This window comes from Enhydra lutris, unplaced genomic scaffold (genome assembly GCF_002288905.1).
Source record: "Enhydra lutris kenyoni isolate GAN:26980312 unplaced genomic scaffold, ASM228890v2 scaffoldscaffold17, whole genome shotgun sequence".
Lineage (NCBI taxonomy): Eukaryota > Metazoa > Chordata > Mammalia > Carnivora > Mustelidae > Enhydra > Enhydra lutris.
Genome location: NW_019154101.1, coordinates 35217672 through 35244517, shown reverse-complemented (window position 1 = coordinate 35244517; position 26846 = coordinate 35217672). Strand labels below are relative to the sequence as shown.

The 26846-nt window shown below is 35.5% G+C and overlaps 1 protein-coding gene across 1 annotated transcript; it reads left to right on the top strand.

The window, feature by feature from the left end:
• Positions 1–4990: 4990 nt before the first annotated feature.
• On the top strand, positions 4991–23141 carry LOC111147847 (neuromedin B receptor). Its single transcript, XM_022504097.1, has 3 exons — positions 4991–5412; positions 19548–19896; positions 22740–23141. Exons 1-3 carry the CDS (start codon positions 4991–4993, stop codon positions 23139–23141), a joined length of 1173 nt encoding a protein of 390 aa, XP_022359805.1.
• The last annotated feature ends 3705 nt before the right edge of the window (positions 23142–26846 follow it).

Sequence of the window (26846 nt, the reverse complement as noted above, 5' to 3'; positions counted from 1 at the left end):
AAAAAAATATTGCCATCCAAGGTCATCTAGGTTTTCTCCTGTTATCTTCTAGGAGTTTTATTGTTTTATGTTCTACACTTAGGTTGATGGTTAATTTTGGGTAAGATATAAGGTCTGAGTCACAATTCTCTTTTTTTTCTTTTCTCTTTCTTTTTTTTTTTTGCATGTGAATTTTTTTTTCTAGCACAGTTTGCTAAAAGACAATCTTTGCTCCATAGTATTACCTTTGCTTTGTCAGAAATTAGTTGGCTATGTTTATGTGAATCTATTTCTGTACTCTTTATTCTGTCCCATTGATGTATTTGTTTATTCTTTTGCTAATACCATACTGTCTTGATTACTGTAGCTCTATAGTGAATCTTGAAGTCAGGTAGTGTACATTCTCTATGTTCTTTTTCAATATTGTGTTGGATATTTTGGGTCTTTGGCTTTACCATATAAACTTTAGATTCACTTTGTCAATATCCACAAATTAACTTAAGATTTTAATTGATATATCATTATAGATCAAGCGGGGGAAAAAGTGAGATCTTACAAATATTGAGTCTTCCTATCCGTGAGTATGGATTATCTCTCCATTTATTTCATTCCCTTATTTATGTGATTTCTTTTATCAGCGGTTTATAGCTTTCCTCATATAGCTCTTGTATATATTTTTCCAGATTTGTACACGTATTTTATTTTGGGAGTGCTCATGTAAATGGTATCATGTTTTTAATTTCAAATTCCACTTATTCATTGCTGCTATATAAAAAAGCAATTGGCTTTTATATATTAACCTCGTATCCTACAATCTTGCCATAATCACTTTTTAGTTGCAAGTTTTTTTGTTGAATTTTTTGGATTGTCTCCATAATCATGCCATTTTTGAACAGTGACGATTTTACTCCTCCTTCTTAATCAGTATGCCTTTCATTTCCTTTTCTTGTCCTATTGCATTGCTAAGACTTCCAGTACAATGTGAAATAAAAGTGGTGAAAGAGAACATCCTTTCTTTGTTCCCAATCTTATTTTTTAAAGATTTTATTTATTTATTTGACAGATAGAGATCACAAGTAGGCAGAGAGGCAGACAGAGAGAAAGGAGGAAGCAGGCTCCCTGCTGAGCAGATAGCCCGATGCGGGGCTTGATCCCAGGACCCTGGGATCATGACCTGAGCCGAAGGCAGAGGTTTTAACCCACTGAGCTACTCAGGCGCCCCTGTTCCCAATCTTAGAGGGAGTTTTCAGTTTTTTTCTTCGTAGAATTTCCTTCATGTTTCTTCTGCTTGGGATTTGCTTTCATCAAATTTGAAAAAATCCTGGGCCACTATTTTAATTTTTCTTTCTCTCCTGTCCTTCAGGGACCTAATTACAGAAAGATTAGGCCACTGAATTCTTTCCACAGTGTATTGATACACTGTTCTTTTTTTTTTTTTTTCTTTCAGTTTTTTTTCTCTCAGTATTTTATTTTGGATAATTCCTGTTATTATATTTCAAGTTCACTGATCTCTTTTGCAGTGTTTGATCTACTCTTAATCTTATAAAATTTATTTCCCATCACATTGTTTTTTCCTTTGTAGAAATTGAATATGTTTTTTTATATTCACCATTTCTCTATGTTAATGCTAATGTTTTCTTCTTCCTTCTCAAACACAAGGTTTAAGGTTTTAGTACATTTTTGACATCTTTATCTATTTATTGTATCATCTGATACAATTGTTTGTATCATCTGACAAATTGTTTCTTTTCTTTTCTTTTTTCTTCTGTTTTCTTTTTTTGGTTGAGATTTCCAGCTTATTTGCATGAATTTTAAAAGACAAAGAATGTTTACATATACTTCTGAATAGATTTTGTTCAGTTTAGGGCAATGAAATGTATTATATATATTTTATAAACATTGAAAACTTCAGTATTAAAAATGTGTGCTTCAATTACATAGAAATTACATTTTTTCATGCAATTTTATTCTCTTGGAACAATGAGATACAGTGGACTTTGAAGTCAAATATATTAGACTTCAAAATACAGTTTTACTAAAGTCTTTAGGAAATTAAGCAAGTTATCTTGCCTTTATGAGTTTTGATCATCTCATATGTAAAATTAAGACTCACATATGTACCTCATAGAACACTTAAAACATTAAATTAGATGTTACTTTAAGGCACCTAATGTGATGTATAGAACATTGATGTATAGAACTTTTTTAATAAAAAAATTTGTCCCTTTGATAGATGTTTATTCTGATGTGTACTGATTCTATACATATGAGATAATACCCATGCACCTATATGCAATTTGGTAATATATCTAAATACATACATAATTATAATAATTTTATAATATTTTAATAAAATACCAGTAAGACTATTATTATTAAAGCATTCATTATCTCTCCAATTTCATGAACCTAAGACCTTAGGTAATTACATATGGATTCACTCAAAATGCAAAAATTCAATTCTAGATGCCTCATTTCTGTAATGTCAGGCAATTGGATATTTATCAATCCAGCTTTTAGACTAAACATTTTTCTCATCTAAATGCTTAACATCATCAGACACAGTCAGAAAAGAGTGCATATATTCATACAGTGATTTAGACTACAATTTGTTTTCACATAAAAAAGGATAGAATGGAATAGTTGCAGTTTAAAAGTGAGAGATTTCTTAATGTAGAAGATTGCTTTGGTAGTTAATTTATTTTGCATAATAAGACTGGATGATAAAAGATAAAGTTTAAATAACTTTGAAGATAAAATTCCTAGAGACATTCTCAACTTATATGTAATATTAATTGCCTTGATATATATGACATATAAAAGTGATTTATATACATACACATTTATATACATTATATACATTCAAACTGATTTTATTTAGCCAACCTTAACCTAATAACAAATTAAGTAATGAAATCCAAGAAGAATATGATAAGGACTTGTAATCAAGTTAGAAAACATGAAATTGAGTACAGTGCAAATGTTTATCTTGGCTAATGAAACTAAGATAATTAAATGCTGTTACTGATCAGAAATATTTGAACAATTGCTTACATTTTAGAAATGGGTTGGCACATTTCATCAGCTTATGGCTAGATCATTGTAGATAGTTCTTGACTAATTTTCTTTTTATCACACAATTTTATTCTTTAGTAACCAAGAACCAGCCTAATGTCATTTCTAATAAAGAGTGTTATTTAGCTAACTTCAGAACTGTGCCACTTCTGAGAAATTTACATTAAACTCAGATGGTGTTGATTTGGAAAGTCATTTTGGTTTTGGGAATACACTATTTAAAATAGTGTTATTGGGGGCCTGGGTGGCTCAGTAGGTTAAGCCTCTGTCTTTGGCTCAGGTCATGATCTCAGGGGTCCTGGCCCCCACATCTGGCTTTCTGCTCAGCAGGGAGCCTGCTTCCTCTCTCTCTCTGCCTGCTGCTCTGCCTACTTGTGAGCTCTCTCTGTCAAATAAGTAAATAAAATCTTTAAAAAATAAAATAAAATAAAATAGCGTTTTCAAGGTAATGGGGATTAAAGAGTACACTTATCATCATGAGCACTGAGTTATGTATGGAACTGCTGAATCACTCTCTTATATAACTGAGACTGAAAAATAGTATATTATATGTGTACTGAGTGTATATTTAGGGGTAGCATTGCTCAGTCATAGGCATTCATATGTTCAACCTTAGTAGATATTGTCCAGCAAGTTTCCAAAAGAAAAAAAAAGTTAGAATTCACTTTGAAAAGTGTTCATTTCTGCTAAAGTTGAACATATTCAACCATTGTGATCTAAAAAAAAAATCTACACCTGACATTCAAATGTGCATCAGAAGACAGGCAAAGAATATTAATGGAAACATTGTCCAAATTAGCTAAAATCATAAAGAATCCAAATGTCAACATTAGAAGGGGTAAATACAGTGGCATGTTTATATTGGAATACTCTGTGGCAATGAAAAATGCTACACACAAAATCACGAGGGGGTCTCACTGATATAATCTTGAGAGAAAGAAACTGGACACAAGATTAAATACTTTATGGTTCAGTTTATAACATGCTCAAAAGCAGCAAACTAATCTTAGATGCTAAAAGTTAGAATAAATAGCAGTCACTGCGAGGGATAATGGTTAGATTGTAGGTTCTGAGCGGTGGTTAGATTAAGCTGTACATTTAGGAATCGTGGACTTATGCATACCATATTTCAATAAAATATGTTGAAAACTAATACGCCAGCTGTTGGAAAGAGCTTCCTTATTTGGGGTGAAAAAAATGGGTCAAGAAAGAAGAGTGGGGAAGGAATTCCATTCTTTGCTCCATCCTTTGTCACTCATTCTCTTTCCTAAATTGAGTGTTGCAATGCCAGGACCTTGCCAGCTCAGCTCCTGAATTCGCAGGTTGGTAACAGTCTGGGGCTCCTCCCGCTCGGAGGCGGGTAAGGATGGAACTATGTAGGGGCGCGAGTGAAAGAGAGGACTCAGATCCCTTCCAATTCCACACATTTCAGTAGGAACTGCAGAACAAGAGCAAAGCTGTGGAAAGAGCAAAGTGCCCGCCGCCCGTCTGCTATTCCCACGGTCTCAGTCAGCTGCGGTTCGCTGGGCAGCGGCAGGAAGACTTCCTCCCGTCCCCGCGAACTGTCGGGCAGGTACTTTTATTAATTCCCGAGGGATAAATCTTTGTTCACAGCAGGACTGTTCTCCGCTAGCTATAAAGGAAAATAAACCACTGAGGATTAGAACAAAGACGCAACTGCTTTGCCTTTTTCTCTTTTTTTTAAATTTGGAGCCAGCAGGCTCCGGTGTGCCCCTTCCAGAAGTGAAGCACCTGAGCGTGGACAGACTTCTCACCAAGGCCCGGTCCTCTTTGGGACGTGGCAGTGTGACTCGCTCTCCCCAGGCAGTAAACTTGCCCCTGTGAGAGGGAAATTGATTAAGCCCAAGTGTGTGGTGCACTTGTCAGGGCACCAGGGCGCATGGAAACTCCAGTGGACTCTCCCGGAAAGGAGAACATGCCCCCCAAGTCTCTTTGCAACCTCTCCGGGACCGCGGAGGAGAATCCGGGAGACTTGGTCCCCGGAGTGTCGGAGAGAGACTTCCTGCCACCCTCCGACGGGACCAGCGCCAAGTTCGCGATCCGCTGCGTGATCCCGTCCCTCTACCTGCTCATCATCACAGTGGGCTTGCTGGGCAACATCATGCTGGTGAAGATCTTTATCACCAACAGCGCCATGAGGAGCGTCCCCAACATCTTCATCTCCAATCTGGCCGCCGGGGACTTGCTGCTGCTGCTCACCTGCGTCCCAGTGGATGCCTCGCGCTACTTCTTCGACGAGTGGATGTTCGGGAAGGTGGGCTGCAAACTGATCCCGGTGATCCAGCTCACCTCGGTGGGGGTTTCCGTGTTCACTCTCACTGCCCTCAGCGCGGACAGGTGAGGACGCAGGTGGTGGTGGTGGTGTGGCCTGGAAAAGAGGTGGAGAGGGGGAGGAGTGCCCCTTGGCGGGGGGTGGGGGGGTGGTTGTTGGAATGGCTGGGGACTGGCAAGGAGAGGAGAATGTATTTGGGAATTAGAGTAAAAGGAGTTAACGCGAACTGAGCTGTGAAGCTTGAAAAAATGTATATAACAAAATTATTATTTTTAAAATAATTAACATTGCATTAGTTTGAAAGTAGTTTTAAAAGTGCATATCCTGGTCTTCCTCCTCCCCTGCACACACTTTGGAAATCTTTATTATCTATTTCGTAGAAAAGCTATAGAATAATTGGGCAACAGTGAAACTACCATGTAGAAGCTTTTCTTGTGTGCCCAAATTAATAACCTGGTAGGTAAGAATGTCTGACTTAATATTAGGGAAATGTGTGATTTTGAGGTTTTTTCAAATATGGGGAAATATCGTTTACACTTATTAATTAAATCCTGTTATTTATTTGAAGTCAAACAACTACAATAGTAAATGCTCTTCAGACAGATGACTACACATTTTTTATTTAATACCTCAAGTCAAGTGATTTACCCCCTCACTCCCAACAGGTAGGTACCAAATTTTAGTGTCTTAAAATGGTGCTGTAAAAATAGATTTTTGATATCAAATCTGCTTTTCACATATTTTAATTGTGGGGAAGTGACCATTATTCTACCTTGCAGATCAGCTAAGTTCAACTGTGTCATTCTCTAGGTGAAGATACTGAGGCCCAGGGAATGTAAATTTCACTGGCAGAACAGAGAGAAGAATCCAGGTCAGCTGACTCCTGGTTCAGTGCCCCTACCTCAGTCTCTCTATGATCATGCTTTCAGGCATTTAAGCAGGAAGGATGTCTGGATGAGGATGGTGATGAAATGTCCAATTAGGCAACTGTGCGTGGAACCCTGGTCTAATTCCCTTGAGGATAGGATATGGACTTATGCTATTTAGACAAACAATTGGACTTGGATGATTAAGGTGTTTACTCTCCTCTTCTTTAATTTACATCTTGTTATTAATGGAAAATGAGTCCATCTAAATGTCCTGGTATTTGCAATAATACCCCTCCATCCCTCTGGCATTGAAGAGCTCTTCTTCACTGAAGGAAAGACAATAATCACTGGAGAGTTGAGAGCTCCTGTCTTTTTAAACCAAATATTATGGACTTTTTGGGTTGTGTCATATTCTTTTTAAAACCACATTCCTATAAAAATAGGTGCCTTCGGGTAAATTATGCACCTCATCTTGCTAATAGGACACCATTTCTATTAACTTTTATGAAGTTTTCTTTGACTCCTATAATTAAAATGTGACTTTTTCATTTAGGTGCCCTTCCTTATCAGACCTATTTTAATTAGAAAGTTAAAAAAGTTCTACTTAATGATTAGAATAAAACTTAATGAATAGTTATCATTACAATAGTTAAAATTACTATCATTGTGCTTTTATTTCCATAAGTAGCAAGATCCAAGGCTTGAGTATATTTCATGCCATTTTTCTCAACCTATTATCATGGAGACCCACAGGTAAATTGGCTCTGACTGAGCTGAGCTATTCCTCACGTACTTACTGACTTTTCCAGTTTGTTATGTGTGGCAGGTACTCTGTAAATGAAGCACAACGACTTATACTAAGGATAATTAAAAGTGGGTCACCTTTTCTACTTGGTCCAGGTTCTACTTTGCCTTTTAGTGCTTGTTTGGGAAATATAAACTAAATAACTGAAATCACTAGTGGTGAAATGACCCATACATTCCAATATTCAATTAAAGTGATTTGGAAATGTTTTGCTGGATATTGTCTACATGTGTACTTTTCTTCCAGAACATAGTAATCACGTGTTGATAAGTACTTCATCTCCTCATATTTTATTTAAGCAAATGTTTTGATTTCCTGTACAATTTGATTACAAATAGAATACTAATCTCCCTTAGCACTGTACTTTTTGTGTGTGAGTTTATTACCCTCACAACGCTATGAAGTAGGTATTAATATTATTACCATTTTAAACTAAAGAAAACTAAGTCTTGAAATTAAGCAACACTTTCATGATCTGATAATAAGATGGATCTAGCATTTGAGCTCAGTTCAAAGCCCATACTCTTCACATTAAGCCATGTTATTGCTTTTCTTTTTTTTTTTTTTAAAGATTTTATTTATTTATTTGACAGAGATCACAAGTAGGCAGAGAAGCAGGCAGAGAGAGAGGAGGAAGCAGACTCCCTGCTTGAGCAGAGAGCCTGATGCGGGCTCGATCCCAGGACCCTGAGATCATGACCTGAGCCAAAAGGCAAAGGCTTTAACCCTCTGAGCCACCCAGGAGCCCCTGTTATTGCTTTTCTAATCGTAAGAAATTATTAATGATCTTTCCTACTAATAGTAGGAAAAATTCAGTTTGAAACAAAGCACCCAAGAGTAAAAAAGGAAATATGATTGCAAAAGCTGATTCATTAGATTCAACAAAAGCAACAGAACATCATAAATGTGATTGTAAAATAAATGTCTCAAAGTCAAAATTAAAGAGTAGTTGTAGCAACAGGAACATTAAAACAAAGAAAAAACAAAACACACACATACACACAAAACTCAAAACCCTGTTAGTAGGGTTTTTAAACAACAAGTTTTAAATTCAATTGTTTGTTAAACCAAATATCCTATTTTCATGAGATGGCTTGAATGTCTTTGCTTAGAAAAGAGAGTTTAGAAGTAGAGATCACAGTGATGTAGAAAAAGGAAGAGAAGGATAATTCTATTTCAGAAAGCATACTGGAATGTGATGTGGACTTCAGTGTTCTAGAGCAGAGACTGACATAAGAAATATAATTCTTATGAATCTACCTTGGGGCCTAAATCACCTTGATTACTAGGGCCAAAGGGTTGTGTGGGTGACACTTTTGGTACTCAGGATTATTATCCTTGGCTTTCCAAAATTTTATGAGAAGTTTCAACTGATTCATCCTTTGGAAAGTTCCTTTCTGTCCACTGTAGATGTGCCTCAGAGCCATATCACAGCCAGAGTGGGTCAAGGAGATAACAGTGTGATCCAGGAGGGTGAGAGTGGTGACTTTTGTTTGGTTTCTACTTTTATCTTGATGAATTTTTTTGTATTTTGGAAATGTACTTGTTTGCTTGCTCATATTAAATAGTTAATTACAGACACTTGCATAGTCTCTCTGTGGTATTATATTTTTAACACTTTTACACACACACACACACACACTCTCTCTCTCTCTCTCTCTCTCTCACACTTACATGTGTGCTGTGACACTGAGTACTTTGAGTTCCATAAATGTACTTTGTTTATGGCTGGCATTGTAGATCTCTCCTTCACTATCTAATACAGTAGTTCATTTCCAAGCTTAGAATATAATTTCTGTGATTCTTGAGGACCTTTCGGCCTCTAAAAGGCCCTAATTAAAATGCAAATAGCTTTTAAGAATGAGTTCTTTTTCTTTTACAGGAAAAATTTCTCAGATTCCTAGTGCTGAACTGCAAACTTTATAATTTTATGTATTTACAAATGTAAAACTAGACAATTCTTATTCCTTTTTTATGTGTTAACTAAAATGCATTTATAAATTAAATATTAAAAAATCTATAAAATAATAAAGGTGAGATTAATATTAATTTAATGTATTGGATTATGTTGTTTTTCTAATATTAAATAGCCAATATTGGATTGAAAGCAAAAGTAATTTTGCACCAAATCTGACTAAAGTGTTAAAATATTCATGATTTCAGGGGCACCTGGGTGGCTCAGTGGGTTAAGCCGCTGCCTTTGGCTCAGGTCATGATCTCAGGGTCCTGGGATCGAGTCCCGCATCCGGCTCTCTGCTCAGCAGGGAGCCTGCTTCCCTCTCTCTCTCTCTCTTTGCCTGCCTCTCCATCTACTTGTGATCTCTCTCTGTCAAATAAATAAATAAAATCTTTAAAAAAAATATTCATGATTTCAAACTTCTCTTTGCTTGTTGAAATAATCAGATTTAATTCCATAACTGAGCTGGTCTGTTAGGTATGAACCTTGAATCATTAACATTATTTGGATATTTTACCAATGCAAACAGATATTCTCTTCAGTATAATTATTTGTTAAAATAGTGGAACAGATCAAATGTAGGCTCTGGATCTATACTCCCTAGGCTGTAAGAAACATTTTTAGTGGTCTCAATCCAGTGATGGGGCAGGGGAGGGGGTTGAGGAGTGGGGGGAGGAATGCCATGATCTGTTCGCTGGGACCAAAGCTCAGATACTCATTAACCAGTTGGCTGGCCTGCAGATGCTTTCTCCTTTGGTCTGGAGCCCTGGGTAGCATGTGATCCTTTGGTATGGAGTTCTGGGTAGCATGTGAGAAGCCCTTTCTTCTCTGCACTGACATTATATATTTCTTAGTGTATTTCTAAACTCTTCTGGAGAGTTCAGATTCCCCACTTGCCCTGATAACCCATTTTATCAGAGTGAGGGCTTTCTTATTGTCAAGTTATTCCAAAAGAATTTAAGGGAGCTTAAAAATAAAGATACAAACAACATACGACAGAAATAAAAATGGGAGGAAAACCAGGTAGAGGAAAAATAAAAAGTTGAAGACTATATGGTGACTTATACTACCACAAAATGTGAGTCACATGTTTGTCTGCAAGCTTTCTGGCTGCCAATGTAAAAAGGACATTTTTTTTCCATTACAAGTGCTCAATGTTATTTTTATATAGTCATAAAACAGGATAAATTATAACCTGCACTTAATTTATTGGTTTTTAATTTGAATATTTTTTTTTGTTAAACAAAAGTTGCTATATTGGACTCCAATAATTCAAATATTTGACTCCAATAAGTCAAATGCTTCTATCTTATGTCCTTTTTCCCTTCTCTTTAGAAAGACTCTAAATACCACATTGGAGGTACTGGATAATTTTTACAATATTCACATTATTGCCATAATTTATACATGACTTTATAGTTTTTGAAGATTATTTTGAAGCTATTCATCCACCTTGATCTGAAATGTTTGGGACACGCTATAAATAAGAAGGAACGCACCAGGCATGTGGGTGCTAGTCCTACATCTGTTAGGTTCAAATGTACTAGTTGGAGAAGATGATAAAATAGTGCAAAACACATGCTCATAATGCAGTTATTTTCTTCATTTGCAAATTAAGAAGAATGTCTTCAACGGTAGGGCTGAGGGACTATAGCTAGGATCCTATTATTTCCCTACCTGGGTTTTGAGCAGAGAAAGACCAAAAGAGGAGAAGGGACACTTGTATTGGTGAGGCAGCTGGATGATGAGTTCTGTCTCTGGGGGTCTACCCATTCTGCTACTCCATGTTGCAACATCTCAGACAAGTCTTCAGTTAAAAATTTATACTGATTCTGTTTGGCCCACTTCTCAGTGGAAATAAAGATGCTCTAAGATGTACCTGTCAGTCTTTTGCCTGTGATGTTACGTTTAAATAGGGGCCCATTTGCTCTGGCTGAGCCAAGAGGTCAGACAATGAAGTTCAACAACACTTTCCTTATTATTATTTGTCCTAGCCTTACAGTTCCTGTTTGTGTATTCCAGGAATGAAAATAACAATATACTTTGGTTCTTCCAGTTGCTGATTCCTCAGGAGGGTTGACCAGTCTCCAAGGTCTTTAAAATTTTTAATTGCATTTTTATTTTCTCATTTTCGAGTTCTTTTTTTTTTTTTTAATTAAAATGAGTATAGTTGACATACAATGTTATATTAGTTTTAGGTGTATAACATAGTGAGTCAACTTCTCTATTATTCTATGCTCATCACAAGTGTAGCTACCATCAGTCACAATGTAACACTATTACGATAACATTGATTATATTTCCTATGCTGTTCCTTTTATTCTTATGACATTCACCATGTAACTGGAAGCCTGTTATCCGCCACCCTCCTTCACCCATTTTCTCATCCCCTCACCTCCCTTCCCTTTGACAACCATTAGCTCATTTTCTGTATTTGTAGATCTGCTTCTACTTTTTTATTGTTTTATTCATTTGTTTTGCTTTTCAGGATCCACACATGAAAGAAATCATATGGTATTTATCTTTCTCAATCTGAATTATTTCTCATAGCATAATACCTTCTATGTCCATCCATGTTGTCACAAATGGCATGATATCATCCTTTATTGTGGTTGTATAATATTCCATTCAATAAGTTCTTACTTAAAGTTTTTTAGTTAATCCTGACTTGTTTATTTATTGCATTTCTAGAAAAGTTGATGTTGGTGTGAGGTATAGACAGATGATTCTCTTCTGGAAAGAGTTGATTCAATATTCAGTACAAGATATATGCTATATTTGTGTATTTACTTTCCATTATTATGTTTACTTTTGAATCAATATATAGATTTTAGATAACATTTATGTAGCCAGTATATTATTTTTAGTTCTATGGAGAACTCTACCCACATCCCAAATATACTGACAACTGGTATTTGGAAAGTTCATTTGTTTATTTTCTATACAAAATAATACATATCTTCATTACATTTCCTTTTTTATTGTTGTTTTTGTTCCTGTATTATTATTTGTTTTTGTATGATCAATGTTACTTTCAGTTTTAATCCAGGCTCCGAAGTGATGAACCAGCTTAATATTGCTAGGTTCAAACTTAATGAGCTGTCTCTTAACTTATTGTTTTAATTACTGTTACAAAATACTCATTGTTATTAGGTTCATAGTCTATCTTTGTGAATGCCACTGATTTATTGAGGTTCTGAGCAGTATTTTCTATTTCCAGTAACTCATGGATCTTCAATGGGAACAAGAATAAATGCTAACCATTTATTTATCTCTAGCCTTTCCCTTGATTTATCTATTTGCCATTAGGTTTTGATTTTTGTCTTCTGCAGATTTTCATTAAGAATATTTTTTCAACTTTCAGTGTAGACCTTCCTTACTTTTATTGTTTGTGGAAATTTTGGGGGGAATATTTTGAAAATGAAAATTTTAATAATTGTGATTTACTTTAAATTAATTTTTGGAAGAGAATCACATTTTAAGGGACAACCAAGCATTAAACATCTCACAAGAAACCAGTTTTAGATTTTTAGACCGTGATCTAGAGATGACTGTATTTACATTGATTTGATGAAAATGCAGTTTTTAGAGATGACTCAAGAAATATGAAATGGGGGCACCTGTGTGGCTCAGATAATTAAGTGTCTGCCTTCAGCTCAGGTCATGATCCCAAGGTCCTGGGATCAAGCCCCATGTCATTTGGATCCCTGCTCAGTAGAGAGCCTCCTTCTCCCTCTTCCTCTGCCAGCTGCCCTGTCTGCTTGTGCTCTCTTTCTCTGTCAAATAAATAAATAAGTAAATAATATCTTTAAAAAGGTATGAAATGTTACTTGCTAGTACTATTGAGGCTTAGTTTCTCCCATAAAAAATGATCATTAAATTGAGAAAACGTTATTACAGACATAAGTCATCTTTCCACTTAAAAATACCACTGACTTTCAAAGAACAAAGTAATCAAATGTCTAAAAATTAGTAGAATAGACAAAGCATTTAATTTTTCAGTTGTATCTGCAGTGTGCAATAAACTGAAAAAAATATAGACTCTGAAGTCACAAGATAGTCTCGTGTGAATCCTGAGTCATCTGCCTACTGGCTATCATTTCAACCTCATTTGATCCCTTAATCTCAATGATCTTTTCTGTAAAATGGGTACTTCAATTAATTTTACTGCACAGGATTATTTTGTGAAATGACATAATTAATATGAAAGCATTTTTAAATAGTATGTAGCTGTATAACTACTTATGTCAACTATGTGTCAGGATGACAAATAACCCGTTCATTCAAACCAATATGTATTCACATATGCAGGTAATTATTAGATAATAGGCACTGAAGTGGAGAACAAAATGAGCCTATTGAAAAATCAATGGGAATGAGCTCTCTACCTTCTATAGGCTTTCTCCAATTCCTTTAATCATAGACTGGCTAGCTCCAACCTGTTGCCTTCACTAACGTGATCTGTCATTGTCATTCTTCTTATGACACTTTCATATGTCATTTAAATCATACACTTTTTAAAAAAAAAGATTTTATTTATTTATTTGACCCAGAGAAAGAGGTCACAAGTAGGCAGAGAGGCAGGCAGAAGGAGAGGGGGAAGCAGGCTCCCCACTGAGCAGAGAGCCCAATGTGGGGCTCGATCCCAGGACCCTGAGATCATGACCTGAGCCGAAGGCAGAGGCTAAACCCACTGAGCCACCCAGGCGCCCCTTAAATCATGGGTTAAAAATGGGTTAAAAACAAAATAATTGATGGGGGGGGGAACATAAAGGACAAAAGGAATTGCTGAGCCTCTGTAATTGAATCTGATATTTCTCATCCTTTCCAAAGTTACATCCCACTTCCTTACACTATTTTTAAAAAGATTATTGTTTTAGACATTCTGTTCTATGATCTTGAAAAGATAATTTTAAACAAGCTATAAATATGTTTAAAACATGTGGACTGGGTGTCATATGCAACAAATGAATCACTGAACATTATATCAAAAACTAATGATATACTATATGTTGGCTAATTGAATTTAAATAAAAAAATAATGAAACATGATGTGAGGCACTTGGATGGTTTGGTTGGGTAAGTGGCTGACTCTTGATTTTGGCTGAGGTCATGATCTCAGGGTCCTTGGCTGGAGCCCTGTGGTCAGGCTCCATGCTCAGCAGGGAGTCTGCTTGAGTATTCCCTCTTCCTCTCCCTCTGCCCTTCCCCTGCTTACATGTGCACGCGCTCTCTCTCTCTCTCTTTCTCTCAAACAAATAGATCTTAAAAAAAAAAAAAGAAAAGAAAAGAAGAAAGAAAGCAAGCATGATGTGACATATTCTAAAGGGCATGCCTCTAATTCCTAACACTGAACTTTCACTGGATTCCTGATACTCTCCACTGATGAATGCATGTCCTTTGCTTCAGGCAAGTTCATGGGGGTCTTGTGGAAAGATGCTCATGGCCACAGTCAATCTTCTTAAAAGGTGGTTTCTTAAACCTGGTTTATATATAGATCATTTGAAAATCTTAGTAAAATGCAGAAACTCACATTTTTACATCCTAGAGACTCTGTGCCAGTAAGTCTGGGGAGAAACCCAATACTGTTTTCAGCTCTAGGTGATTCTGAATATATTGACCTAGCTTGGGCATCACTGGACTAGAATGTATAACCATCTCTAACATCCATTCTCCCCTTAAAGTGATAACCAAAGACCACACTCTACCAAAACTACTTTAAAAAAGTGGTCTCCTTGCTGCTCAGACCACATTTCCTTATTAGTTCAACAAATGTTCACTGAGAAATTACTATGGGTCAGGCATTGTGTTTTGCACTTTAGATACAACAGTAAGCAAAAGGAGGTTTCTGTTTTTGTTTTTAGAGGTATTTGACACAGAAGGTCTATATTTTTTGAAATTTTCTTTCTCCTGCTTCCACAGTATCTTTCTCTCCATTGTCAGATTGTTCACATTTAAACTCTTTGCTGGCCTCTAATGAAAGAAGGATAAGGAAAAAAAGAAACTATGGATAATGCAACTAGTAGGTTTACAGAAATGTATAGATGGAGACTTTGAGATATTGAGATGACTTTATACAAGCTAAAGTGATCTAATTTTTGTTACATATGTTGTAATATGATTATAGTCTATTACCCTTTACATTAAATTTAGACTATACACAGATATGATAAGTGTAAGATTCAAAACAAAAATTAATGAAGAAACCTATCTGTTTATTAATATTTAATACATGAGGGGCACCTGGGTAGCTCAGATGGTTAAACATCTGTCTTTGGCTCAGGTCATGGGATAGAGCTCCACATCAGGCTCCCAACTCAGCACAGAGTCTGCTTCTTCTTCTCCCTCTGCCTCTCCTTCTGTGCTGTCTCTGTTTCTGTCTCTCTCTTTCTCTCTCAAATGAATAAATAAAATGTTAAAAAATATTTAATACATGAATGGTAATTATGTTTTCTTTAATCCCTTTTTTTCTCTTTAATCCCTTTTGATTGATTATTTTCTAGTTTTCCATTAAAGATACCTTTCTGAGACTATCTGAAAGAAAAAAAAATATTGCTTTTCACACATGTGTTATGCTACTAAATTTAATGAGATAGTTTGCATACTGAGGGACAGTTTCATTCCTACATTTTTATAAATATTTAAAGGGAGGATGATTAAACATGTTGTTACTAATTTGTGCTGTATTGCTTGACTTTTTATCCTTTCAAAGATGTATGTACATGAAACATTAATGTAAAACTTACTCTCTGACAATTATGTGATATTTAAGTACTAATAATGACACTTCAGTAATCTGTTGTAAACTGTGATTTCTGGCTTTATAGAACTGTCAGTACTCCCCCTTTCCATTGCACGTATGTCATTTAGGGAAAGATCCAAAGTCTATTTCCCTTCCTTGCAGGACATGACCAGTAATCGACCCTGTTGGAAAGGCCTTCTCTACCCATGTCTTATATTCCCACTAGGTTTCTTACTTCTAAACCAAGAATTCTAGATCTGTTGCTGGTTCTACTATGGCAATCTTGTCAGAATGAAAGAGTTATAACTTTCATTCCTCTTCACAGTTTCCCTAACGTGCTTTATGTTTATGTGGTTAGATGTGGGGTGGGAATAAAGGCAGGGGAGTGATGTTTGTTTTCCTCCCACTCATTTTTTTTTTTTTTTAATTTTACTTATTTATTTGAGAGAGAGAGAGATAGAGAGACAGGGGCAGAGGCAGAGGGGAAAGGGAGAAGCAGACTCCCTGCTGAGCAGGGAGCCTGATGCTGGGCTGTATTGTAGGACCCTGACATCATGACCTGAGTCAAAGGCAGACGCTTAACTGACTGAGCCACCCAAGCACCCCTGACTTTCCTCTTTTTTAAATCCACAAAGGAAAATTCGGAATATTCTTTGAGTTTTCTGACAATCTAACAAGGAAAGCTAGCTAATTGATCAATTTTTAGTAATCATCACTGCCCCCCAAAACTTCTCTGGTCTTTTCTCATCTCCTCCATGTATAAAAGAATTTACCATCAGCTTTTTGTACTTTGATCTTAAATATTAATTGGTAGGTAGTAGATATCTAACTTTTGGGGATAAATTCTAGCATAAAGAAACCAAACAAATAAAAGTCTTTGAATGTATTAGTTTGTTTGTTTTGTTTTACTATCTATTTTAATTATATTTCCATGAATTTCAAGAACAGCTTGCAATTAATATAAAAAAAGGGGCGCCTGGGTGGCTCAGTGGTTTGGGCCTCTGCCTTTGGCTCGGGACATGATCTCAGGGTCCTGGGATGGAGCCCCGTTTTGGGCTCTCTGCTCAGCAGGGAGTGAGCCTGCTCCTCCCCACCCCCGCCTGCCTCTATGCCTGCTTGTGATCTCTGCCTGTCAAATAAATAAATAAAATCTTAAAAAAATAAAAAATAAAAAAAAGCAAAGAGGGACAACTGAACATACAAAAAGAAAAAAATGGATTCACGGTGAAAATGATATTTATTTGTACTAAAATATAGTTACTGGACTCTGTGAAGGGAACAGTACTCCCCTTTCCATTATATGTATATCATTTAGGGAAAGATCCAAAGTCTATTTCCCTTCCTTGCACGATACATGACCAGTAATCGACCCTGTTGGAAGGGCCTTCTCTACCCAGGTCTTATACTCCCACTAGGTTTCTTACTTCTAAATAGTTATTCACTTGGATTTTATTATGACAAAAAAATTTTTTTTGCTTGAAACTTTGGAGAAATTGTGCTGTTATTATTGTTAGCTATTATTGAAACTATATGAGAAAGAGAAGTGAAAAAAAATTTTTCTGAATTAGTTCCATAGACATATAATAAGAACTTATATTCATAAGAAAAGTATACTATGCAAAAGAGTGACTTGAAAACAAGGAAGAACTTCTAGAAATTAAAAATATGATAGCAGAAATTTAAGAAGTCAGAAGAAAGAATGAAAGCTAAAGCTAATAAAGTATCTTAGAAAGTAAAACCAAAAGGAAGGTGTAGATGAGCTGATTAAAGTAAAAGACTAAGAGAGAGTTATTGAGATTCAAGCACTGGGACTCCAATTATCCAACAAGGTAGTGGAAGAACTTTTTTTAAAAAAGTAAATTCAGGAACATGGAAAATTATGCAAACAAAACTGATCAAGTAGCAACTTTAGATAAGTCAGAGACATGTTTAAGAAAGAAAATGTAATATATTACTTAATCTTGCAGTGTGAGATACTTGTTTAGCCATAATAACAGTATAGTGACTACTTTATAAACATTTAATATAGCATACTAAATCAGGAAGTTGGCAATGTGAGGAATAAAGGTGAAATAAGAGAGAAAAGTCTTCAAATTCCATAACAGGTTGCTGAGAGCAAATGTCTATAATATTTATTTCAAGAGACAGTGGCAGAAGGACATTTTTTAGACATATGGAGGTAATGATGTGAAATTGGTTCAACCCAGGAGCAGGACCTGAAATGAAATCAGGAGCTTCTATTTTTCTTTATAGGCTTGTAGTGCTTTCTGACTAAAAACAAAAACAAAACAAAACAAAAACCTCTTTGAATATATTAATCTAATAATAATAAAAAAAAACAGAAAAAATAAAACAGCTCATTCTAGTTACTGATTGTAATTCTTCTTTTAGTTTCTTAAGAACATCCAGTTAAGCCGAATGGGGAGGGAACACATGCCTACTGTGTTCTGCCATGTGCAAAGTCTGGGTAAAATAAATGCATTACGTATGCTACTTTATTTAATTTGCTGTCAAGGCCCTTTGCTGTTGTTCTACTTTAAAATTTATATGTTTCTTGTTATACATGGGAAGACTCTAGATAAAAATATGGATCTTCTCTTATTGAGGGCCTGGGAATGACATTTGATACAAATTAGGAAGGAGAAAGAGAGGCTCCCTTCAGGCTAGGAGCTGTTCCTCTGCAGGAAATGGGAAACAGCTGGAGAGGACCTCAGAAGATCTTACCTGCTTATTATGGTTCTTGAAATATTCTGAATTTTTTAGAACACCAGACTAACTCAAATATAAATAAGGAGAATGTACAGAGTCATGGAATGGTTAATATCTGCTAATTGGCAGTCACGGTAATAGCTGCTCTCTCCTTTTTTTATAATCAAAAACTTTGAGAGAAATGTTTTTATCTCCACCTTATAGATGAAGAAGATCTTAAGTGATTTTCCAAAGGATATCAGAGATAAGACAATGGCTCAGATTTGTTTGACTAAAATCACTTTTTACCATTATCATGTTACCTTCTAGGTTTACTGGAGCTGAAATACTTTCAGAAAAAAATATAAATAATTTGATGTTCACATATAATTTTGGTTTGTTTGCATTATTATTACCCTAAAGTGTGTGACTGAGTTAGCCATTTGGATTGTTTAAGCCCTGTGTCCTGGAGTGTGGTTCCTTTTACCATTATGATGATTTTAAATAGGAAGAGAGGATTTCATGAGGTCTCCACATAAAATAAATTTGAGCTGCAAAGACAGACTGTTATTTCATCTTCAGTTCTTACAGTTCTTATGATTGAATTATGGCAGAAATCCCTGTTTAGGTTAGTCTGTAAGATTTACTGATGTCTTCAGGAAAAATTGGGAGACTCAGGCTCAAAAGCTGAAGAAGAGTATCGAGATAGAAGTCAGTAATATTATTTTGTAGTCATTTTGTAATTTAGGTTTGTTGTATATTATAGCCATTTCGGTAATGATAACTTTTTTTAAAATGTAATAATTTAAATACAAAAATTCAATAAATGATGGTACTTTGTAGTAGTATTGATTTAGAATAAGACTTGTGAAAGGGGTAAGCAAATTAATGCAATTTGGTGAATGATTGTTTAAAATCTTTCCCTTTCTCTTTCCTGAAGCAGTGGAATGACTTGCAGACAGACTGACAGTGAGATATGAAGTCTTCCATATGCTACAAAACAGCTAACGAGTATGGAATATTAGCAAGTAGCATCTTCTTCCTCCTCTCCTCACCTACCTCCTTTCCTTCCTCTCTCGTTCTCCTTCCTTTTACATTTTTCTTCTAAGAGAGTGATGTGAGGCATGTTGTCTTTCCAGGTACAGAGCCATTGTCAACCCCATGGACATCCAGACATCCGGGGCGGTGCTGTGGACCTGCATGAAGGCGGTGGGGATCTGGGTGATCTCCCTGCTGCTGGCGGTTCCAGAAGCCGTGTTTTCAGAAGTGACGCACATTGATAGCTTGGAAAATGGCAACTTCACTGCGTGTATACCTTACCCTCAGACGGATGAATTACACCCAAAGATTCATTCAGTGCTCATCTTCTTGGTCTATTTCCTCATTCCACTGGCTATTATTAGCGTTTATTATTATCATATTGCAAAGACCTTAATTAAAAGTGCACATAATCTTCCTGGAGAATACAATGAACATACTAAAAAACAGGTAAGTTTGGTAGGGGTGTGTGTGTGTGTGTGTTCTGGGTGTGTGGGTCAGATGCCTTAACTGCTATTTTCTGTTCTGTTTCATGGGTTCTCAGTACTGTGAAAGATTAGAACAGGGTCACAGTGCACTGGATTTGCATTAGCCTGGACTAGAAGGGATGTTGTGCCCGGAGGAGGAGGAGAGGCACCTCCGATATGTGGCCATGTTCCAGCTCTGTAGAGGTCCAGTGAAGCCCAGCTTATCTGCCATCTGGGCCTGGAGCTGTTAAAACTTAATGTCTTTGAAGGCTTTTCCTTACCTGTAAATGTTAATGCAAAAAAACAACATAAACCAGAAAATTAAAATTTCAAGTATAAATTTATTTAATTATTGTCTCTCCTCCCATTAGCCCATTAAGGATGACAGAAAATCTGGGAGAAGGATTCATCAGGAAAGGACTGTAGGACACGGTCTGGGAACTGGGGATGCTGTTTGGATAGGATGCCAGAATGGGGCTGTGGGAACAGAAGGCAGAGAACAAGGGTGAGAGTGATCCAGAGGTGGCTGGCGCTGAAGTCATACTTTCTTTAACTCAACTTTATAGCTTGTCCTATAAAAATCATATGCTAATTTAAAAATTACAGATGCACCTTACGCAGTCTTTCTTCCTTAAGGAATATACAGAGATACTAACTTAAGGTAAAATAAATTATGTTAATCCACAAATAGCTGGAAATACTGTCTAGTGGGACAGAGTTTCAAATTGTGCTTTTGTGGACTCTCAGAGAGGAAATTTTTCCAAAGGATTTTGTAGGTACAGGGAGGTTTGGTTAGGTCTTCACCAAATTAAAGGCATGTTGAATGGCAGATCATTAAAATTTGCTAGGTTGTAAATGGAGCCACGGACTGGGGCGTTGCGCAGTTCAACAACAACAGAATCTCGAAAGAGTTCTTGCGTGGAAAGTGGCCTCTATATATTGATGGTCATCAACATCAGAGATCCAACTTCTTTAAAAGCCAAAAAATCAACCATCACTAAAGTAATTATAGATAAGTTAATAGGTTTATTATCTAAATATCTAGCATCATTGAAACAAAAAAAATTTGAGGTCATGGGCTCAATGCACTTTTTCCTTTGCTCTCTGATCCAATTTGTATCTCAATTTGAGTATTTGAGTTTTTGCTTTGGTTTCTAAAATTGAGTTCCTCTTACCCTCCCACCTCCACTTTTGTTTTTTAAAATGGCCTTAGTTTTGCCTTGTTTTTGTGAATTTCTCTATTGGGAATTATAAACTCTGGCTGGGTAGCTAGGCGTGTTATCAGCTATGAAGTAATCTCAATGCCAATAGCCAACCTGTGCATTTGAGTCTTTGAGTATAGGCTGCCGTAAGATTGTTCCACCCATGTTCCACCTGCTAGGGTGGACACTGCTTCATAACCTAAATTTCACAGTTGAGTTTCTTAATATTCCCAGGTTGCTTAACTCATACCACCAGGACACATCTGGGGTACCACATTTCTTTCCTCCTCTTTACTGCATCTTTATTTGCTTCCCTGGTTCACCACTCACTATGGTTTTCTTTGGCATATTCTAATTCACTATCAATAGTTTTAGCTTAGGAAATATCATTTTTCCTACTATCAATATCCTTTGATAAATTAAGTTTTCACATTCATGTTGCCTCATTTAAATATTTAAGGAAGCAGGACAAATATGAGCTAAACCTTGAACTCTAGATGTTAGAATATGATTTTTTTTTAAAGATTTTATTTATTTATTTGACAGACAGAGATCATAAGCAGGCAGAGAGGCAGGCAGAGAGAGAGGAGGAAGCAGGCTCCCCGCTGAGCAGAGAGCCCGATGTGGGGCTCGATCCCAGGACCCTGGGATCATGACCCGAACCGAAGGCAGAGACTTTAACCCACTGAGCCATCCAGGTGCCCCTAGAATATGATTTTTATATTAAAAAAATTTATTTCCAATACTTGAATTTTGTCTGTCACGTTCCTGAAGGCTTTCTTATAAAACAGTAAATGCATTATGTGAAGTTTAAGAAAAGAAAAAAAATATATTTTTATTTTTAAATGTAATCTAACATAGTAATATTTATAGGATTGATAGTTATATCAGAAGATTTTGATTTATGTGAGTGAGAAGTTTAAATCTCAAGGTTGGGTTTTTGTTTTTTTATTTTTTTGGGTTTTTTTGTGGAATAGGGATTTAAAAAGTCATGCTGTATTTCAATTACCCTGATTAAAACAAATCTAATCTTAAGTATATTGTGTGGTTCATTAATTTAGTAGATTTAACACAAACTAATGATTTATATTTAAAGTGAACACAGAAGACTAAGCAACAGGAAAGTAGTTAAAAATAAGAGAGAGGGGCGCCTGGGTGGCTCAGTGGGTTAAGCCTCTGCCTTGGGCTCAGGTTATGATCCCAGGGTCCTGGGATGGAGCCCCACATCCAGCTCTCTGCTCAGCAGGGAGCCTGCTTCCTTCTCTCTCTGCCTGCTGCTCTGCCTACTTGTGATCTCTATCTGTCAAATAAATAAATAAAATATTAAAAAAAATAAGAGAGAATTTTTATAGGTCACAGTTTTAACATGAAGACATAGCTATTTATTAATAATTTATCATCTAGTCTTGTAGAGGCTGTCAAATATTTTTAGATGAAAGGGTATAGTGACCAAAATAGGCTTTGTCAAACTGTTGAAATCATCACTTTGTTGAGGAAAATAATTTTTGTGTTTTTAGATGCATTTGCATGCCATGGTAAATTTTACTTTTTGCACCATGATGTTTTGCGTGTGGGTGGTTCCATTTTCATTTTAACCAGTGGAACTGTTTCCTTGTATTTGCAGATGGAGACACGGAAGCGCCTGGCTAAAATTGTGCTAGTGTTCGTGGGCTGCTTTGTCTTCTGTTGGTTTCCAAATCACATTCTCTACATGTATAGGTCTTTCAATTATAATGAGATTGACCCATCTCTAGGCCACATGATTGTCACCTTAGTTGCCCGTGTTCTGAGCTTTTGCAATTCTTGTGTCAATCCATTTGCTCTTTATCTACTCAGTGAAAGCTTCAGGAGGCATTTCAACAGCCAGCTCCGCTGTGGGAGGAAGTCCTATCAAGAGGGATCAACCAGCTACCTTCCCAGCTCTTCTGCAGTGCGTATGACATCTCTGAAAAGCAAGGCTAAAAACATGATAACCAATTCAGTTTTACTAAATGGGCACAGCATGAAGCAAGAAATGGCATTGTGATTTGAGCCATTCAACTCACTATGTGAATTAAACTTACTTACCTTTCTATCTCCACTGAGCAGAGCAGAAAGAAACAACTTCCTCATTCTTAGTATTGCTCAGCTAATTCATGAGGTGATTTCATGATTGACTCAGAAAAGGCAAGACAAACACAGCTAGCATTCTTTTCTGAACAGGACTTTAAATTACATAGAAAAATATATACATCTCACATTAAAAGTCATCAAGGTGCAGTTCTACATGTGTATAAATTAGTATTGCTTCAGAATTTAAGCTGTTGTTAGAGCCAACTCTAATGTATTTATCTTAAACTTGTTTTATCTTGAAGCATGAAATGAATTCCTATATTGACTTGATGATTCAGTGAGGGTAATAGTCAAACTCCTATTATTTGAAATACAATATTATAATATAAACAAATTTCCTGGTGAATTTTATTCATAAGCAGTGCATGTATATATCTCCTTTGTTTAAGTAAAATAGAAAATTCAAAAGGTAGAGCTTAATCACAAGTCCATATACTTATTTATTATGATTCTTTGTGTAATTAATCATAATTTATAGAGATAGCTTATGTCTGTAACTTTTAGGTGTGTGATTAAAGGTATGAGGACATTTGATTTTGAATAGTAAAATAGGTATCATATGAATATGATTGATTTTACATTATGAGTGTGAAATAGTTATCATATGTTCCGAAACTGTGTCTTAGAAAATGGCATGGCCATTTTTTTATACATTGCTAAGTCCCTGAATATGTAGATGTTTCTGTATGGATACAATAAGATTAGTATAATTCTGGGGAGTTCAATTTGACAAGTGTATGAAATCTCATTTAAGCACGTTTACTCTGCATAGTACCAGTTTTTTCTGAATAAATATTTTAGATATTTCACCAAAATGCAAACATGGCCTTGATTAAATTCTAAAAGCTACCCCTTCTTAGATTTGTATCTGTAAGTCTAACATTTGAATTAATGTATTTCATACCATTTCTTTTTCCGAATTTGGTAAATAGAAAACTCTGTTAATATATTAAGCTCTTTCCTAAACACCCCTAAGCCATACTATTTAAGATATGAAATATTCAATCATATGCAGCAATGGGAAAAATAAACACAAGCAAATTGTCTATGGTGGTTGATAATAATAATGGTAATGAACATTAATCAAGGGTTTTCCCTGTTCTAGGCATAATCCTAAAGCTTTATCATTTTTATTTATCTAATTTAATATTCAGTATAAACCCTAACATACAAAAGAGAAAGATCAAATTTTTGCAAAGCTTTTTGCAAAATTTTTGCAAGTTTTGAACTATTATACCCAATCACATATTGTCAGGGCACTGAACTTAGACTTTATTCACTTCATGATAAATTCATCTCTGAAATATGTCCTCTCATTATTATATATATTATTATATTATTTTATAGATTAGAAAATTGAGATCAGAACTATTAAGGAAGTTATTAAAGAGGACTTTCACAGTCTTGTGGGCAAGGTGAGATCTAAATCCAGATGCTTCACCACAGTGCATGCACCATTATTCCAACACAATTCAGAGTTGTAATTCTCTTCTATCTCAATTAGGTGTCTTTAACCTTTGCAAAACTTGTTGATCTACTCACCACAAAGGTGAAGAATATTACACACAAATTATTCATGGACTCTGAGTGTCTTTAAATGTTTTAAGCCTCATCCATTAAAATCTAAAGAACCAAGGGTAATCCTTGGTCCACGTACAATCTTTCTCTTTTCTAGCATTAAGGTGATGGTAGAAGTATGTATTAGAAGTATATGTAAGAATATTGCAAGGTATATGCAAATATATATATATATATATGTATACACACATATATGTTTCTCATATATACACACAAATATATGAGATATATGCTATATATGTATGAAACTATATATATATGTATATATGAAGCTAAAGGGATATACATAACATCTTTATAAAGTTCCGAGAATTTAAAGTTTACAAAAATAACATTTTTATATAATCTGTTATCTGATTTGTTTTTCGGGAATGGAAAACATTTTTTCAGGAGATATTTTAGAAAAATTTTTAAATTTATACTTTTTCATTAAAAATATTTTTCTCTAATTACACTAATGGAATAATGATAGCACCAGACTTCAGTTTTCCTTCTTTAAACAAAGAATTTTAACAGTAGCCACATGTCTAATCATACAATATTATCAATATTATCAAACTTTTGTCTGTCTTTTATTTTATTTATTAAGTTTTTGTTTTATTGGCTACATTTAAAAAATTCCTTTCTGGTTGCTGTTAATACTGAGAGTCAGAATTTCTTTCCTTTTTTTTTTTTTTAAGATTTTATTTATTTATTTGACAGATAGAGATCACAAATAGGCAGAGAGGCAGACAGAGAGAGAGAGAGAGAGAGAGAGAGGAGGAAGCAGGCTCCCTGCTGAGCAGAGAGCTGGATGTGGGGCTCCATCCCAGGACCCTGGGATCATGACCTGAGCCGAAGGCAGAGGCTTTAACCCACTGAGCCACCCAGGCGCCCTGAGAGTCAGAATTTCTTAATATTGAGCCCTGAAGTTTGGAGCCTCTGTCAATACTTAGAACTCTGTTCATAAATTAAGCAGGTTGAAGATTATCTATGCAAGCTTTGTTTTGAACCTGGTTGTTGTGCTCCACTGCTGGGTTATAATCCTAATTATAATAATAATGATTCTCATTTTCAAGAAGTCCTGTGAACTGCAACATTTTCTCAGACATTTTCTTTGGAATAGATACCTGAGAATTGGTATATTAGCATATGTTCTATATACACCATGATGAGGGCAAATGTTTAATATTTACTTTTATCATATACTTTGCAAGTCAAACAAAACTTCATGCCTAATACAGACAAACATACTCTCACACACATATGAGATTGAATTTGTATTAAAATAGACCCTGAGATCATGACCCGAGCTGAAAGCAGAGGCTTTAACCCACTGAGCCACTCAGGTGCCCCTATGTTTATCATTTTCATTCTAGAATAAGAGTAATAGCTTAAATTCTGTGTCACCCATATGAATTTTTTTTTTTTTTTTTTTTTTTTTTTTTAAAGAGAGAGAGCCCTTGGGGAGGAGGCTGGACAGAGGGAGAGAGAGAGCAAATCTTAAGCAAGTTCCACACCTAGCACACCTAGCACTGAGCCTGATTCACAACCCAGAGATCATGACCTGAGCCGAAATCAAGAGTCAGGTGCTTAATTGATTGAGACACCCAGGCATCTCCATCTGAATATTTTTATAAAAATAATCTCATATATAAAAATATAGGTCCATAATTTCTGCCCCCAATTTCTTTCTCTATTTTGTGCATGATATATTAAAAAAAAGAAGAAAAATAACAAAAATTAATGGAACTTTTTTTGATACTGAAACACATTTTATTTGACTATTTGCTTGTTAGAACATGTCTTAAATGTTTATGTGACTGTATAGAGCTGTAAAACAGTTAATGGATTTTGAACAAATATAATTTTTCCATTTATTAATATTTTATTACTGGCTTCATTGCACACACAGGAAATATTTCCACTAAATTTCTGAGAAATGAAATGTTTCAGCCATTAAGCTTCTCTTAAAATAGAATAAGCATGTGTATTTCAATTTTAAATAAATTAATATTTGAGCATGTTTTTCTTAGACTTTTTTCAAAGCAAGGGGCAAGGT